This window comes from Eleutherodactylus coqui, chromosome 2 (genome assembly GCF_035609145.1).
Source record: "Eleutherodactylus coqui strain aEleCoq1 chromosome 2, aEleCoq1.hap1, whole genome shotgun sequence".
Taxonomy (NCBI): domain Eukaryota; kingdom Metazoa; phylum Chordata; class Amphibia; order Anura; family Eleutherodactylidae; genus Eleutherodactylus; species Eleutherodactylus coqui.
The window spans coordinates 122352315-122371390 of NC_089838.1; the positions used below are offsets into that span (position 1 = coordinate 122352315).

The 19076-nt window shown below is 49.8% G+C and overlaps 1 protein-coding gene across 1 annotated transcript in view; it reads left to right on the plus strand.

Moving 5' to 3' along the window:
- Positions 1-19076, plus strand: part of OTOGL (otogelin like) — a 205614-nt gene that overhangs the window by 158197 nt on the left and 28341 nt on the right. The window contains exons 50-53 of the mRNA XM_066589295.1: positions 1096-1197; positions 1272-1376; positions 2196-2236; positions 4128-4191. Of these exons, the coding sequence (XP_066445392.1) occupies positions 1096-1197; positions 1272-1376; positions 2196-2236; positions 4128-4191 (312 nt within the window). The remainder of the gene's footprint in view (positions 1-1095; positions 1198-1271; positions 1377-2195; positions 2237-4127; positions 4192-19076) is intronic.

The following is a 19076-nucleotide window of genomic DNA, read 5'->3' on the forward strand; positions in this document are numbered from 1 at the left end:
TTCTACCCAACTGCGGTTTACCCAAGGGGATGGACTCTGCACACCTTAGACCTAGTCCGAGCCTTGAAGATTTATTTGAATCAGACCGCGTCTTTCCGGCGCTCTGATTCCCTATTTGTGATACCGGAGGGTCCGAGATGTGGTCTTGTGGCCTCAAAGGTGACCATTGCATGCTGGATTCGTTCGGCGGTGTTGGAAGCCTAGCGGGCTAAGAGTGAGACACTGTCTTTTCAGGTGATGGCACACTTGGCCAGAGCAGTGGGGGCTTCATGGGCTGTATGTCATGGTGCCTCCATGTCACAAGTGTGTAGGGCGGCTACCTGGTCATCCCCACACACCTTTTCTAAGTTCTACCAAATTCACACATTTGCGTCAGCTGACGCTTTGCTGTAAACTGACCGCATGCGTTTATGATTTATTTTTTCCCACCCTCGGGGACTGCTTTTGGACGTCCCACCGGCTTTGCTGTGTCCCCCAATGACACGAGCGAGAAAAGAGGATTTTTTACTCACTCGTCATTGCGGGACACAGCACCCACCCCTCTTTTGTCTTTATATGACTCCGTTTGTTGTCCTGACCAGGACTCGGGTTCTGTAAGTTGCACATGGTGCTGTGTTTGCATTACAGTTATAGACTTTTGTGTCATATTACTAACTATTGTTGTCTCTCTGTTCCTGCATGGCTGCTTCTACTGCTGACATACAAACTGATTAGCCTGGTGTCGGCAGGAGGTATATAGCCAGAGGGCGGAGCTAACACTTCTTGTGCTTAGTGTCGCCTCCTAATGGCAGTAGCTATATCCCACGGTCCTTGCTGTGTCCCCCAATGATGAGACGAGAAAGAGACTTTATGGTGAGTACAAAATCCTCTTTTTTTGACAACACAGAGAAGCCCTAACTAGTAATAAACTAACCCTCCGGTTTCTGAACAAAATTCTGTCTGGGACAGGAGGGGCAGGGGATATATTACCTACAGTTTTAATTTAATAACCGTCAAGTCGTAGCATAACAGTGATAAATGCTGCATTTGTGCTTGTTAGTGTTGAGGTAGTACAAATGTACAAAAATGTAATAATAGTTTATTTTACACATGTAGTTTGTGAATCCTGTACAGAACCTGTTCCTGTTTGCAGCAATGGAGAAATCCTTACCGTAGATCGGAATACTACTAAGCAGTGCTGTCCCCGTTATGTCTGTGGTAAGAGTTTTGTGTCATTTTTGCTAACTAACAACTACAGTTAACTGTTTTAACAGTATTGTTCTTTTATTTAGTCTGTGATGAAAAACTTTGCACCTCACCACAGCAGATCTGCTCTCCTGAATCTCAGTTGGTCAAAAACGCATCAGATGGAAATTGCTGTCCAGACTGGTACTGTGGTTAGTATGGATATCTGTATTTTGTTATTTGTGATGTTGTGTATGTAGACTAATTAGATAACTAACTTTGCTCACACCGGATCCTTAATTGATATGATAAATCCATATTAATCCATATTGATGTAACCATTAAGAAACATTTTTCTTCTGTTGACTTGATAGAATAGTGCAATCTATAACACTAGTCTCATTGTCAAGCTAAGGAAATCTAATGAAATTAAAGGGAAAAGAGGACCTAATATGTTCTCATGTCTGTAGGGCGGTCTGGCCATATAGCTTTGCATCTGCAGCCCCACGGACTCCAACAATATTTTTTTTAAATTTGTTTACCCACCTTGTTCCCCTATATGGTCTCCTGGAACTGTGAATGTGTCAAATGAGCAGTTCCCACCATTCACTCCCAATCAAATTTAATATCACCCATTTACAGTGAGTGGTGTGGACTGCCCACTTGACACATTCAAAGTGTTTAGAGCCAAAATGGGAGTTTGGTAAGGGTTGGGTTATAAACAAAATAAAAACATAATTGGAGTCAGTAGGGCCTTTGCTGAAAAGCTATGCAGCCAGCCCTGCTGACATGAGTATATGACAGGTCCTCTTTAAGTGTGAACATACCCTAAGGCTGCATTCACATGGGCCATTTTTCCATCCGATTCTCTGTCCACACATACTGGACCCAATAAAGTACAGTAATTGATGTAATTCTATATATCTTAAAATAATCTGTGTGTAGTAAAACTATCCCTTGACATGGGGTATGGATAAAAAGTAAATGGGAACATTTGCTCTTATTGATGGCAGTTTTCCTCTTTTTCAAAGAATGTAGCTGTGGAAATTACAGCACCCTGGAATGTGCACTGGTAAGGACATATTGATAATTGATGTTGTATCTAGAAGTTTATAACAAGGTTACGCCCCAGCACAGCCTGGCTCAAACTATGGCTACTGGTGGCTAAAATTAAGTTTGCTGTCACTACACTTTATTTTTCAGAACTCCTACTACCTCATCTTAGGGTAGGAGGAAGGAAGAGAAAAAGAAGCAGGAATCATGAAATGTTCAATTTAATTCTTAGTGGAGCTGTAACCTTCACAGATTGAACTAACTAAAAATGATCTTTATTTATTTATATGTTAAAAACACCAATAGGGTAACTGAAGCAAAGATTATTTTTAGTCAGTTCAATCTGTGAAGGGTATTTTACTTTTGAACTATATCTGCCTCAGTGAAAAAGTTTAGTGGAGCTATAAAACTTAAGTCTATAAAACTTAGTGGAGCTATAAGACTGATTTACTAGAAAAATGCAACAAAAATGATTTGTTTTTCCACCAATATTAGCCATTGTAAATACCGTATATACTCAAATATTTGCCAACCTGAGCATAAGCCGAGTCAATACGTTTTACCACAAAAAATTGGTAAAACTTACTGACTCAAGTATAAACTTAGCTATACTCGAGTATATAGTAGGTAAAAAAAAAAAAAGCAATACTCACCTATCAGCCGGTGTCTGTGTCTCTGGCGCGATGCTCTCCCAGGTGGTGCGGCCAGCTGCTGCAGTCTTCTCTCCGATGTCTTCTCCCTGGCTTGCTTTTGAAATCCCCACCGTCAGCGCTGTGATTGGATCGAGCGCTGGCCAATCACAGCCGGCGCTTGATAAACCAATCACAGCCATTCAGAATGACATCACCGAATGGCTGTGATTGGTTTATCGAGCGCCGGCTGTGATTGGCTGGTGCTCGATCCAATCACAGCGCTGATGGCAGGGATTTCAAAAGCAAGCTCGGGAGAAGACTGCAGCAGCTGGCCGCATTGCTAGGGACAGCATCGCGCCGGGGACCGCATCACGCCGGGGACACAGACACCGGCTGATAGGTGAGTATCGGGGGTCTTTTTTTGTTTTTTTTTTACCTCACTCGAATATAAGCCAATGGGGGGAGGGGATTTCAGCACATTTTATTTGTGCTGATAAACTCGGCTTATACTCAAGTATATACGCTTTATATTTTATGTACTCGAACTGCATGAAGTTCTATCAAAGTAGCAGTTACAATTTGCATACCATGAAATGTTATCAATTTGGAGAATGACAAGAACTAAAGCTACGTCAACAATTTATTGACCTCAAATTGGAAATTTGAAGTCATCATTTAAGAGTCCATTTATGAAAAATGCTATATCTAAAATTTAGAAGGTAGTCTGTGGGTCACATATGAACGATCTTAATTGTGTATTGGAGAAATAGTAAGATAATTGTGGTCCTACTCTGGATGAAAATTCTTAAATTGGTCTTATTGTCTCCCTCTCTTTTTTTATATAGTACATTGCCATACTTTATAATACACTGAGCTTTTTATAGTCCTGTTCTTTTGAATCGTTTTATGGCTAGAAATTCTTCAAAATGTCCTGAATGTCTTTACAATATGGGTACTTTGATTCATCTATTGTTCAAGCGCCCTAACGTGAGAATTTACTGGCTTGAAATGATTGATACGATTAATTTCTCATTTGAATGTGCTCTTGCTCTTGACCTGGTGATGTTTGCCTTGGGGGGAATTGAAGTATGCCATTTTATTAAAAAAATAATTAAAATGTATGAAATATTATAAAAAAGGCAGCTACAATTTGCATGCTTTGTTATGCTATTGGTAGAGAGAACAGCTACACACAGGTTGGACAGACTATAATTTATGTCCTAACACTGTATATTGCTGAAACAGTTTAATGATGGGTAACATTTTCCATTATTACAGGGGGAGCTTCGGAGGATTGATACTAACCGACACAGCCCGTGTGGATGCAATCATTACATATGTGGTAATTCAAGATCTCATACACTCTATTACAAATAATGATTCTTGCATGAACTTATGTCAATATATGCCAGAGTTGCCTCTGATACAAGACGGTTTTGTGTGTCTGAAAATCCTCTACTGAAGATTTCAAAACACATTTAAAAAATGGAATATAGAAAAATAATAATTCACTATTAGAGATGAGCGAGCACCAAAATGCTCGGGTGCTCGTTACTCGAGACGAATTTTTCGTGATGCTCGAGGGTTTGTTTCGAGTAACGAACCCCATTGAAGTCAATGGGCGACCCGAGCATTTTTGTATATCGCCTATGCTCGCTAAGGTTTTCATTTGTGAAAATCGGGGCAATTCAAGAAAGTGATGGGAACGACACAGCAACGGATAGGGCAGGCGAGGGGCTACATGTTGGGCTGCATCTCAAGTTCACAGGTCCCACTATTAAGCCACAATAGCAGCAAGAGTGGCCCCCTCCCCCAACAACTTTTACATCTGAAAAGCCCTCATTAGCAATGCATACCTTAGCTAAGCACCACACTACCTCCAACAAAGCACAATCACTGCCTGAATGACACTCCGCTGCCACTTCTTCTGGGTTACATGCTGCCAAATCCCCCCCCCCCCACGACCTAGTGTCCACAGCGCACACCAAACTGTCCCTGCCCAGCCTTCAGCTGCCCTCATGCCACGCCACCCTCATGTCTATTTATAAGTGCGTCTGCCAGAGGAAAAGCAGGCACACACTGCAGAGGGTTGGCACGGCTAGGCAGCGACCCTCTTTAAAAGTGGCGGGGCGATAGCCCACAATGCTGTACAGAAGCAATGAGAAATCCAATCCTGTGCCACCTCCATCTGGAGCTGCACACGTGGGCATAGCAATGGGGAACCTATGTGCCACACACTATTCATTCTGTCAAGGTGTCTGCATGCCCCAGTCAGACTGCGTTTTTTTATATATAGTCACAGGCAGGTACAACTCCGCAATGGGAATTCCGTGTGCACCCACAGCATGGGTGGCTCCCTGGAACCCACCGGCGGTACATAAAAATATCCCATTGCATTGCCCATCACAGCTGAGGTAGTATTGTCATGTTTAATGCAGGTGGGCTTCGGCCCACACTGCATGCCCCAGTCAGACTGGGGTTCTTTAGAAGTGGAAACAGATGCATTTACAACTCCCTGTGGACCCACAGCATGGGTGGGTGCCAGGAAGCCACCGGCGGTACATAACAATATCCCATTGCATTGCCCATCACAGCTGAGGTAGTAATGTCATGTTTAATGCAGGTGGGCTTCCGCCCACACTGCATGCCCCAGTCAGACTGGGGTTCTTTAGAAGTGGAAACAGATGCATTTACAACTCCCTGTGGACCCACAGCATGGGTGGCTCCCTGGAACCCACCGGCGGTACATAAAAATATCCCATTGCATTGCCCATCACAGCTGAGGTAGTAATGTCATGTTTAATGCAGGTGGGCTTCGGCACACACTGCATGCCCCAGTCAGACTGGGGTTCTTTAGAAGTGGAAACAGATGCATTTACAACTCCCTGTGGACCCACAGCATGGGTGGGTGCCAGGAAGCCACCGGCGGTACATAAATATATCCCATTGCAGTGCCCATCACAGCTCATGTAATGTCGTGCTTAATGCAGGTGGGCTTCGGCCCACACTGCATGCCCCAGTCAGACTGGGGTTCTTTAGAAGTGGAAACAGATGCATTTACAACTCCCTGTCGACCCACAGCATGGGTGGCTCCCTGGAACCCACCGGCGGTACATAAATATATCCCATTGCATTGCCCAACACAGCTGAGGTAGTAATGTCATGTTTAATGCAGGTGGGCTTCGGCACACACTGCATGCCCCAGTCAGACTGGGGTTCTTTAGAAGTGGAAACAGATGCATTTACAACTCCCTGTGGACCCACAGCATGGGTGGGTGCAAGGAAGCCAGCGGCGGTACATAAATATATCCCATTGCAGTGCCCAACACAGCTGATGTAACGTCAGCTGTAATGCAGGTGGGCTAAAAATTAATTTGATTACACTGTAGGCGAGGGCCCACAAAAATTGCTGTATCAGCAGTACTAATGTACCTCAGAATAATCGCCCGTGCCCAACCAAGAGGGCAGGTGAAACCCATTAATCATTTTGGTTAATGTGGCTTAATTGGTAACTAGGCCAGGAGGCAGCCCAGTTAAAATAAAAATTGGTTGAGGTGAAAGTTTCAACGTTTTAATGAGCATTGAAACGTATAAAAATTGTTTAGAAAAATTATATGAGTGAGCCTTGTGGCCCTAAGAAAAATTGCTCGTTCGGCGTGATTATGTGAGGTTTCAGGAGGAGGAGCAGGAGGAGGATGAGGAATATTATACACAGATTGATGAAGCGAAAAGGTCCCCGTTTTTGATGGGGATACAGAACGATGCTTCCATCCGCGGGTGCAGCCTACGTATTGCTTACGTATCGCTGCTGTCCGCTGGTGGAGAAGAGAAGTCTGGGGAAATCCAGGCTTTGTTCATCTTGATGAGTGTTAGCCTGTCGGCACTGTTGGTTGACAGGTGGGTACGCTTATCTGTGATGATTCCCCCAGCCGCACTAAACACCCTCTCTGACAAGACGCTAGCCGCAGGACAAGCAAGCACCTCCAGGGCATACAGCGCGAGTTCAGGCCACGTGTCCAGCTTCGACACCCAGTAGTTGTAGGGGGCAGAGGCGTCACGGAGGACGGTCGTGCGATCGGCTACGTACTCCCTCACCATCCTTTTACAGTGCTCCCGCCGACTCAGCCGTGACTGGGGAGCGGTGACACAGTCTTTCTGGGGAGCCATAAAGCAGTCAAGGGCCTTAAAGAGTGTTGCCCTGCCTGTGCTGTACATGCTGCCTGATCTCCGCGCCTCCCCTGCTACCTGGCCCTCGGAAATGCGCCTTCGGCCACTAGCGCTGTCGGCTGGGAATTTTACCATCAGTTTGTCCGCCAGGGTCCTGTGGTATAGCAACACTCTCGAACCCCTTTCCTCTTCGGGTATGAGAGTGGAAAGGTTCTCCTTATACCATGGGTCGAGCAGTGTGTACACCCAGTAATCCGTAGTGGCCAGAATGCGTGTAACACGAGGTTCACGAGAAAGGCATCCCAACATGAAGTCAGCCATGTGTGCCAGGGTACATGTACGCAACCCATGGCTGTCCTCACTAGGAAGATCACTTTCAGGATCCTCCTCCTCCTCCTCCTCAGGCCATACACGCTGAAAGGATGACAGCCCAGCAGCATGTGTACCCTCACCAGTGGACCAAGCTGTCTCTTCCCCCTCCTCCTAATCTTCCTCCTCCTCCTCCTCACCGCGCTGAGATATAGACAGGAGGGTGCTCTGACTATCCAGCGACATACTGTCTTCCCCCGGCTCTGTTTCTGAGTGCAAAGCGTCTGCCTTTATGCTTTGCAAGGAACTTCTCAAGAGGCATAGCAGAGGAATGGTGACGCTAATGATTGCAGCATCGCCGCTCACCACCTGGGTAGACTCCTCAAAGTTTCCAAGGACCTGGCAGATGTCTGCCAACCAGGCCCACTCTTCTGAAAATAATTGAGGAGGCTGACTCCCACTGCGCCGCCCATGTTGGAGTTGGTATTCCACTATAGCTCTACGCTGCTCATAGAGCCTGGCCAACATGTGGAGCGTAGAGTTCCACCGTGTGGGCACGTCGCACAGCAGTCGGTGCACTGGCAGATTAAACCGATGTTGCAGGGTGCGCAGGGTGGCAGCGTCCGTGTGGGACTTGCGGAAATGTGCGCAGAGCTGGCGCACCTTTCCGAGCAGGTCTGACAAGCGTGGGTAGCTTTTCAGAAAGCGCTGAACCACCAAATTAAAGACGTGGGCCAGGCATGGCACGTGCGTGAGGCTGCCGAGCTGCAGAGCCGCCACCAGGTTACGGCCGTTGTCACACACGACCATGCCCGGTTGGAGGCTCAGCGGCGCAAGCCAGCGGTCGGTCTGCTCTGTCAGACCCTGCAGCAGTTCTTGGGCCGTGTGCCTCTTATCTCCTAAGCTGAGTAGTTTCAGCACGGCCTGCTGACGCTTGCCCACCGCTGTGCTGCCACGCCGCGCGACACCGACTGCTGGCGACACATCTTGATTGCGAGACAGAGGTTGCGTTGGAGGAGGAGGAGGAGGGTGGTTTAGTGGAGGAAGCATACACCGCCGCAGATACCACCACCGAGCTGTGGCCCGCAATTCTGGGGGTGGGTAGGACGTGAGCGGTCCCAGGCTCTGACTCTGTCCCAGCCTCCACTAAATTCACCCAATGTGCCGTCAGGGAGATATAGTGGCCCTGCCCGCCTGTGCTTGTCCACGTGTCCGTTGTTAAGTGGACCTTGGCAGTAACCGCGTTGGTGAGGGCGCGTACAATGTTGCGGGAGACGTGGTCATGCAGGGCTGGGACGGCACATCGGGAAAAGTAGTGGCGACTGGGAACTGAGTAGCGCGGGGCCGCTGCCGCCATCATACTTTTGAAGGACTCCGTTTCCACAACCCTATACGGCAGCATCTCCAGGCTGATAAATTTGGCTACGTGCACGTTTAACGCTTGAGCGTGCGGGTGCGTGGCGGCGTACTTGCGCTTGCGCTCAAACACTTGCGCTAGCGACGGCTGGACGCTGCCCTGACAGACATTGCTGGATGGGGCCGAGGACAGCGGAGGTGAGGGTGTGGGTGCAGGCCAGGAGACGGTAGTGCCTGTGTCCTCAGAGCGGGGTTGGATCTCAGTGGCAGGTTGGGGCACAGGGGGAGAGGCAGCGGTGCAAACCGGAGGCGGTGAACGGCCTTCGTCCCACCTTGTGGGGTGCTTGGCCATCATATGTCTGCGCATGCTGGTGGTGGTGAGGCTGGTGGTGGTGGCTCCCCGGCTGATCTTGGCGCGACAAAGGTTGCACACCACTGTTCGTCGGTCGTCTGCACTCTCAGTGAAAAACTGCCAGACCTTTGAGCACCTCGGCCTCTGCAGGGTGGCATGGCACGTGGGGGCGCTTTGGGAAACAGTTGGTGGATTATTCGGTCTGGCCCTGCCTCTACCCCTGGCCACTGCACTGCCTCTTGCAACCTGCCCTGCTGCTGCACTTGCCTCCCCCTCTGAAGACCTGTCCTCAGTAGGCGTAGCAAACCAGGTGGGGTCAGTCACCTCATTGTCCTGCTGCTCTTCCTCAGAATCCTCGGTGCGCTCCTCCCTCGGACTTAATGCCCTTACTACTACCTCACTGATAGACAACTGTGTCTCATCGTCATCGGCCTCCTCACCAACTGAAAGGTCTTGAGACAGTTGCCGGAAGTCCCCAGCCTCATCCCCCGGACCCTGGGAACTTTGCAATGGTTGGGCATCAGTCACGATAAACTCCTCTGGTGGGAGAGGAACCACTGCTGCCCAATCTGAGCAGGGGCCCGAGAACAGTTCCTGGGAGTCTGCCCGCTCCTCAGAATGTCTCATTTTCATGGAGTGAGGAGGCTGGGAGGAAGGAGGAACAGCAGCCAGAGGATTCTGAGTTGCAGCAGTGGATGGCGCAGAACTCTGGGTGGACGATAGGTTGCTGGAAGCACTTTCTGCCATCCACGACAGGACCTGCTCACACTGCTCATTTTCTAATAAAGGTCTACCGCGTGGACCCATTAAATGTGCTATGAATGTGGGGACGCCAGAAACGTGCCTCTCTCCTAATCCCGCAGCAGTCGGCTGCGATACACCTGGATCAGGAGCTCAGCCTGTGCCCACACCCGGACTAGGGCCTCCGCGTCCTCGGCCGCGCCCACGTCCTCTAGGCCTACCCCTACCCCTCAGCATGCTGTATTACCAGGAATGCAGAAACACAACGCTGTAATTAAATGTGCCGCTTATTGGCCTGTGGTTGGAGGCTCACTTCGTTTACGGGAACCCCAGGAAATAATTTGGCGCAAGCCTGCTATAACACTTAGCTGGCTGCGTATTTATTTGGAGAACTACTACCCCCAGCAGACACGGACCCAGAACACTGAGCAGAGTGACAGGCAGGCCAAATAGATTTTTTTCCAATATTTTTTTCAAAAGGACCACTGCGTATATTCAATCTATAATATATGTCTTCTGGCCCTGCCTACACAATTCTGTCCCTGATGTGTGTGTCACGGAACTGCAGTGTTGCACTGTTATTAACTGCAACAGACCGGTGATTTCAGAGCCAGGAAATAATTTGGCGCAAGCCTGCTGTAACACTTAGCTGGCTGCGTATTTATTTGGAGAACTACTACCCCCAGCAGACACGGACCTAGAACACTGAGCACAGTGACAGGCAGGCCAAATAGATTTTTTTTCAATATTTTTTTCAAAAGGACCACTGCGTATATTCAATCTATAATATATGTCTTCTGGCCCTGCCTACACAATTCTATCCCGGAAGTATTACTGCAGGGCGCAATGCTCTGCACGGCCGATATACCAAAAAAAAAAAATGTGCAACACTGCTAAAAGCAGCCTCCACAGTACTGCACACGGTTAGATGTGGCCCTAAGAAGGACCGTTGGGGTTCTTGGAGCCTACACTAACTCCTAACACTCTCCCTATAGCAGCTCCGGCACCAACAGCACTGTCCCTCAGCTATCTCACAACGCATCTGAGGCGAGCCGCGGGAGGGGCCGATTTTTATACTCGGGTGACACCTGATCTCCCCAGCCACTCACTGCAGGGGGGTGGTATAGGGCTTGAACGTCGCAGGGGGAAGTTGTAATTACTTCCCTGTCTTTCAATTGGCCAGAAAAGCGCGCTAACGTCTCAGAGAGGAAAGTGAAAGTAACCCGAACATCGCGTGGTACTCGTTACGAGTAACGAGCATCTCGAACACGCTAATACTCGAACGAGTATCAAGCTCGGACGAGTACGTTCGCTCATCTCTATTCACTATATTTTAATAGCAGGCATCATAATCTGATAGCCAAAGGGTTCCCCCTAGAATCGCCTGTTCTTAAAGGAAACCCTAGTTAATTGTATCACTGGAGATTAGTATGTGACATAAGCATAAGTCCCCTATAATGTAAATCAAAGACATTGCTTCAGTGCAGTGCTATTTGCATAGCTCCTATTGAAGTGAATGCAAGTTACGGAAACAACGTAGCACAATGACAGGTGGTTGGAAATAGAGGGCCATATTTTCCCATCTTCGCCATGAAGAGCCAAGATGGTAACACCCCTTTAACACTAGAACGCCCAACACAAGTTATGACATATAAAGTTATGACATATAACAAGGGGAATTGGAGCTCCTAACACAGGAAGATATATATGGTGTCATAGGCATCACGGTAACATGGTGAGATGATACACATGATTGGGATACAAGGCTTGAAGGATACAACCTTTTTATAAGAAACAGACCTAATAAAAGAGGCGGTGGTATTCTGCTGTATGTTAGGAAAACATTCATCTCCACCGAGATCCAAGCTTCACAGCATGGTAGTTCTGTAGAAACTGTTTGGGTAGGAATACAAGGAGAGAACAACAGAAAGGACACCATTGTAGGCATTTACTATAGGCCACCTGGACAAGCTGAAGATATGGATGAACTCTTTCTACATCAGATGGCCAAGCTCTCAAAAAAGCATGACATAGTGATCATGGGAGATTTTACCTATCTAGACATTTGTTGGGAATCTTTCTCAGGTAAAACTAATGGATCCAACAAATTCTTATCTGCTCTTGCTGACAACTTTATCTTCCAAAGGGTAGAAAAGAAAACAAGGGGATCTGCTATTTTGGTCCTAATTCTTACCAACAGGGAGAGAATAGTTGAGGAAGTACGGGTGGCTGGGACCTTAGGAGGCAGTGATCATGCTATTCTTGAATTTTGCTTAACAAGGGAAGGAAGAAAGAGTATTGGATATTTGTCCCATCAGATTACTGGCAGTAAGCTGCCATCTAATGGTCAGGTTTTACACAATTTATTTTATAATAAATGCCAAGTAGAGATGAGCGAGCACCAAAATGCTCGGGTGCTCGTTACTCAGGACGAAAATTTCGCGATGCTCGAGGGTTCGTTTCGAGTAACGAACCCCATTGAAGTCAATGGGCGACCCGAGCATTTTTGTATATCGCCTATGCTCGCTAAGGTTTCCATTTGTGAAAATCTGGGCAATTCAAGAAAGTGATGGGAACGACACAGCAACGGATAGGGCAGGCGAGGGGCTACATGTTGGGCTGCATCTCAAGTTCCCAGGTCCCACTATTAAGCCACAATAGCGGCAAGAGTGGGCCCCCCCTCCCAACAATTTTTACTTCAGAAAAGCCCTCATTAGCAATGCATACCTTAGCTAAGCACCACACTACCTCCAACAAAGCACAATCACTGCCTGCATGACACTCCGCTGCCACTTCTCCTGGGTTACATGCTGCCCAACCCCCCCCCCCGCACGACCCAGTGTCCACAGCACACACCAAAGTGTCCCTGCGCAGCCTTCAGCTGCCCTCATGGCACACCACCCTCATGTCCATTTATAAGTGCGTCTGCCATGAGGAGGAACCGCAGGCACACACTGCAGAGGGTTAGCACGGCTAGGCAGCGACCCTCTTTAAAAGGGGCGGGGCGATAGCCCACAATGCTGTACAGAAGCAATGAGAAATCCAATCCTGTGCCACCTCCATCAGGAGCTGCACACGTGGGCATAGCAATGGGGAACCCAGGTGCCACACACTATTCATTCTGTCAAGGTGTCTGCATGCCCCAGTCAGACCGGGGTTTTTTATAAATAGTCACAGGCAGGTACAACTCCGCAATGGGAATTCCATGTGCACCCACAGCATGGGTGGCTCCCTGGAACCCACCGGCGGTACATAAATATATCCCATTGCAGTGCCCATCACAGCTGAGGTAATGTCATGTTTAATGCAGGTGGGCTTCGGCCCACACTGCATGCCCCAGTCAGACTGGTGTTCTTTAGAAGTGGACACATGCAGTTACAACTCCGTGTGGACCGACAGCATGGGTGGGTGCCAGGAAGCCACCGGCGGTACATAAATATATCCCATTGCATTGCCCATCACAGCTGATGTAACGTCTGATTAAATGCAGGTGGTTTTCGGCCCACACTGCATGCCCCAGTCTGACCGGGGTTTTTAATACATAGACACTGGCAGGTACAAATCCCTAATATGAAGTCCCTGTGGACACACAGCATGTGTGGCTCCCTGGAACCCACCGGCAGTACATAAATATATCCCATTGCAGTGCCCATCACAGCTGAGGTAATGTCATGTTTAATGCAGGTGGGCTTCGGCCCACACTGCATGCCCCAGTCAAACTGGGGTTCTTTAGAAGTGGACACATGCAGTTACAACTCCGTGTGGACCGACAGCATGGGTGGGTGCCAGGGAGCCACTGGCGGTACATAAATATATCCAATTGCATTGCCCTGCACAGCTGAGGTAACGTCAGATAAAATACAGGTGGCCTTCAGCCCACACTGCATGCCCCAGTCAGACCGGGGTTTTTAATACATAGACACAGGCAGGTACAACTCCCTAATGTGAGGTCCGTGTGGACTGACAGCATGGGTGGCTCCCTGGAACCCACTGGCGGTACAAAAATATATCCCATTGCAGTGCCCTGGACAGCAGAGCTAACGTCTGATTAAATACAGGTGGGCTTCGACCCAAACTGCATGCCTCAGTCAGGCTCGAGTTTTTTATAAGTATACACAGGCACGTACATCTCCCTAATGGGAAGTCCATGTGGACCGACAGCATGGGTGGGTCCCAGGAAGCCACCGGCGGTACATAAATATATCCCATTGCAGTGCCCAGCACAGCTGATGTAACGTCAGCTTTAATGCAGGTGGGCAAAAAATTAATTGGATTACACTGTAGGCGAGGGCCCAAAAGAATTGGTGTACCAACAGTACTAATGTACCTCAGAAAAATTGCCCATGCCCAACCAAGAGGGCAGGTGAAACCCATTAATCGCTTTGGTTAATGTGGCTTAATTTGTAACTAGGCCTGGAGGCAGCCCAGTTAAAATAAAAATTGGTACAGGTGCAAGTTTCAACGCATTAATGGGCATTGAAACGTATAAAAATTGTTTACAAAAATTATATGACTGAGCCTTGTGGGCCTAAGAAAAATTGCTCGTTTGGCGTGATTATGTGAGGTTTCAGGAGAAGGAGCAGGAGGAGGAGGATGAATAGAATACACAGATTGATGAAGCTAAAAGGTCCCCGTTTTTGATGGTGATAGAGAACGATGCTTCCATCCGCGGGTGCAGCCTACGTATTGTTTAGGTATCGCTGCTGTCCGCTGGTGGAGAAGAGAAGTCTGGGGAAATCCAGGCTTTGTTCATCTTGATGAGTGTAAGCCTGTCGGCACTGTCGGTTGACAGGCGGGTACGCTTATCCGTGATGATTCCCCCAGCCGCACTAAACACCCTCTCTGACAAGACGCTAGCCGCAGGACAAGCAAGCATCTCCAGGGCATAGAGCGCGAGTTCAGGCCACGTGTCCAGTTTCGACACCCAGTAGTTGTAAGGGACAGAGGCGTCACGGAGGACGGTCGTGCGATCGGCTACGTACTCCCTCACCATCCTTTTACAGTGCTCCCGCCGACTCAGCCTTGACTGGGGAGCGGTGACACAGTCTTGCTGGGGAGCCATAAAGCTGTCAAGGGCCTTAGAGAGTGTTCCCCTGCCTGTGCTGTACATGCTGCCTGATCTCCGCGCCTCCCCTGCTACCTGGCCCTCGGAACTGCGCCTTCGGCCACTAGCGCTGTCGGATGGGAATTTTACCATCAGTTTGTCCGCCAGGGTCCTGTGGTATAGCATCACTCTTGAACCCCTTTCCTTTTCGGGTATGAGAGTGGAAAGGTTCTCCTTATACCGTGGGTCGAGCAGTGTGTACACCCAGTAATCCGTAGTGGCCAGAATGCGTGTAACGCGAGGGTCACGAGAAAGGCATCCTAACATGAAGTCAGCCATGTGTGCCAGGGTACCTGTACGCAACACATGGCTGTCCTCACTAGGAAGATCACTTTCAGGATCCTCCTCCTCCTCAGGCCATACACGCTGAAAGGATGACAGCCCAGCAGCATGGGTACCCTCAGCAGTGGGCCAAGCTGTCTCTTCCCCCTCCTCCTCATCCTCCTCATGCTCCTCCTCCTCAACGCGCTGAGATATAGACAGGAGGGTGCTCTGACTATCCAGCGACATACTGTCTTCCCCCGCCTCCGTTTCCGAGCGCAAAGCGTCTGCCTTTATGCTTTGTAGGGAGGGAACTTCTCAAGAGGCATAGCAGAGGAATGGTGACGCTAATGATTGCAGCATCGCCGCTCACCATCTGGGTAGACTCCTCAAAGTTTCCAAGGACCTGGCAGATGTCTGCCAACCAGGCCCACTCTTCTGTAAAGAATTGAGGAGGCTGACTCCCACTGCGCCGCCCATGTTGGAGTTGGTATTCCACTATAGCTCTACGCTGCTCATAGAGCCTGGCCAACATGTGGAGCGTAGAGTTCCACCGTGTGGGAACGTCGCACAGCAGTTGGTGCACTGGCAGATTAAACCGATGTTGCAGGGTGCGCAGGGTGGCAGCGTCCATGTGGGACTTGCGGAAATGTGCGCAGAGCCGGCGCACCTTTCCGAGCAGGTCTAACAAGCGTGGGTTGCTTTTCAGAAAGCGCTGAACCACCAAATTAAAGACGTGGGCCAGGCATGGCACGTGCGTGAGGCTGCCGAGCTGCAGAGCCGCCACCAGGTTACGGACGTTGTCACACACGACCATGCCTGGTTGGAGGCTCAGCGGCGCAAGCCAGCGGTCGGTCTGCTCTGTCAGACCCTGCACCAGTTCGTGGGCCGTGTGCCTCTTCTCTCCTAAGCTGAGTAGTTTCAGCACGGCCTGCTGACGCTTGCCCACCGCTGTGCTGCCATGCCGCGCGACACCGACTGCTGGCGACGTGCTGCTGCTGACACATCTTGATTGCGAGACAGAGGTTGCATAGGAGGAGGAGGTGGTTTAGTGGAGGAAGCATACACCGCCGCAGATACCACCACCGAGCTGGGGCCCGCAATTCTGGGGGTGGGTAGGACGTGAGCGGTCCCAGGCTCTGACTCTGTCCCAGCCTCCACTAAATTCACTCAATGTGCCGTCAGGGAGATATAGTGGCCCTGCCCGCCTGTGCTTGTCCACGTGTCCGTTGTTAAGTGGACCTTGGCAGTAACCGCGTTGGTGAGGGCGCGTACAATGTTGCGGGAGACGTGGTCGTGCAGGGCTGGGACGGCACATCGGGAAAAGTAGTGGCGACTGGGTACTGAGTAGCGCGGGGCCGCCGCCGCCATCATACCTTTGAAAGCCTCCGTTTCCACAACCCTATACGGCAGCATCTCCAGGCTGATAAATTTGGCTATGTGCACGTTTAACGCTTGAGCGTGCGGGTGCGTGGCGGCGTACTTGTGCTTGCGCTCCAACACTTGCGCTAGCGACGGCTGGACGGTGCGCTGAGAGACATTGGTGGATGGGGCCGAGGACAGCGGAGGTGAGGGTGTGGGTGCAGGCCAGGAGACGGTAGTGCCTGTGTCCTGAGAGGGGGGTTGGATCTCAGTGGCAGGTTGGGGCACAGGGGGAGAGGCAGCGGTGCAAACCCGAGGCGGTGAACGGCCTTCGTCCCACCTTGTGGGGTGCTTGGCCATCATATGTCTGCGCATGCTGGTGGTGGTGGCTCCCCGGCTGATCTTGGCGCGACAAAGGTTGCACACGACTGTTCGTCGGTCGTCTGCACTCTCAGTGAAAAACTGCCAGACCTTTGAGCACCTCGGCCTCTGCAGGGTGGCATGGCGCGTGGGGGCGCTTTGGGAAACAGTTGGTGGATTATTCGGTCTGGCCCTGCCTCTACCCCTGGCCACCGCACTGCCTCTGCTGCTGCACTTGCCTCCCCCTCTGAAGACCTGTCCTCAGTAGGCGTAGCAAACCAGGTGGGGTCAGTCACCTCATCGTCCTGCTGCTCTTCCTCCGAATCCTCTGTGCGCTCCTCCCTCGGACTTACTCCAATTACTACTACCTGAGTGATAGACAACTGTGTCTCATCGTCATCGTCCTCCTCACCCACTGAAAGCTCTTGAGACAGTTGCCGGAAGTCCCCAGCCTCATCCCCCGGACCCCGGGAACTTTCCAAAGGTTGGGCATTGGTCACGACAAACTCCTCCAGTGGGAGAGGATTCGGAACCATCGCTGCCCATTCTGGGCAGGGGCCCGAGAACAGTTCCTGGGAGTCTGCCTGCTCCTCAGAATGTGTCATTGTAATGGAGTGAGGAGGCTGGGAGGAAGGAGGAGCAGCAGCCAGAGGATTCAGAGTTGCAGCAGTGGACGGCGCAGAACTCTGGGTTGTCAATAGATTGCTGGATGCACTTTCTGCCATCCACGACAGGACCTGCTCACACTGCTCATTTTCTAATAAAGGTCTACCGCGTGGACCCATTAATTGTGAGATGAATGTGAGGACGCCAGAAATGTGCCTCTCTCCTAATCCCGCAGCAGTCGGCTGCGATACACCTGGATCAGGAGCTCGGCCTGTGCCCACACCCTGACTTGGGCCTCCGCGTCCTCGCCCGTGTCCACGTCCTCTAGGCCTTCCCCTACCCCTCAGCATGGTGTATTACCAGTAGTGCAGAAACAGAACGCTGTAATTAAATGTGCCGCTTATTGGCCTGTGGTTGGAGGCTGACTTCGCTTACGGAACGCACAGCAGAGCCAGGAAAGAATTTTGCGCAAGCATGCTGTAACACTTAGCTGGCTGTGTATTAGTTAGGACTACTACCCCCAGCAAAGACGCAGTACACTCAGGACGGTCACAGGCAGCCCAAATAGAATGTTTTTTCCCAAATTTTTTGGGAAAAGCCCACTGCCTATATAGACAGTATACGTCTTTCACCTTTTTCACTGTCCCTGCCTCAGCACTACTGGCCCTATACTATGTAAAATTTCTGCAGACTGTTTCCCTCTGGACAGGATGACAGCGGTGATGTAACGGGCAACGCAGAGCCAGGAAAGAATTTTGCGCAAGCCTGCTGTAACACTTAGCTGGCTGCGTATTAATTAGGACTACTACCCCTAGCAGAGATGCAGTACACTCAGGACGCTCACAGGCAGCCCAAATAGAATGTTTTTTCCCAAATTTTTGGGGAAAAGCCCACTGCCTATATAGACAGTATATCTCTTTCACTGTCCCTGCCTCACCACTACTGGCCCTGGACTATGTAAAATTACTGCAGACTGTTTCCCTCTGGACAGGATGACAGCGGTGATGTAACGGCCAACGCAGAGCCAGGAAAGAATTTTGCGCAAGCCTGCTGTAACACTTAGCTGGCTGCGTATTAATTAGGACTACTACCCCCAGCAGAGACGCAGTACACTCAGGACGGTCACAGGCAGCCCAAATAGAATGTTTTTTCCCAAATTTTTTTGGAAAAGCCCACTGCCTATATAGACAGTATATGTCTTTCACCTTTTTCACTGTCCCTGCCTCAGCACTACTGGCCCTATACTATGTAAAATTACTGCAGACTGAGGACGCAATGCTCTGCATGGCCGATATACAAAAAGAAAAAAAATGTGCAACACTGCAAAAAGCAGCCTCAACAGTACTGCACACGCCAAAAAAGAAAGATGTGGGCTCACCTCACCAGCAGTAACTTTCAATGTTACAGGAAGATCTGGGATCCAACAGGAGCTCCATCCTCAAGTAGCCGACGGCAAACGGCCAGATTCCATATGAGCAGAAAATAGAGATGGAGGGGAGCTGCTACCGTTAAAAATTTCCTTCTTTATTGAATAAAATAAAGCATACAGCTCACAAGTGCACGCTGAACGCGTTTCGGCAAAAGCCTTTGCCGAAACGCGTTCAGCGTG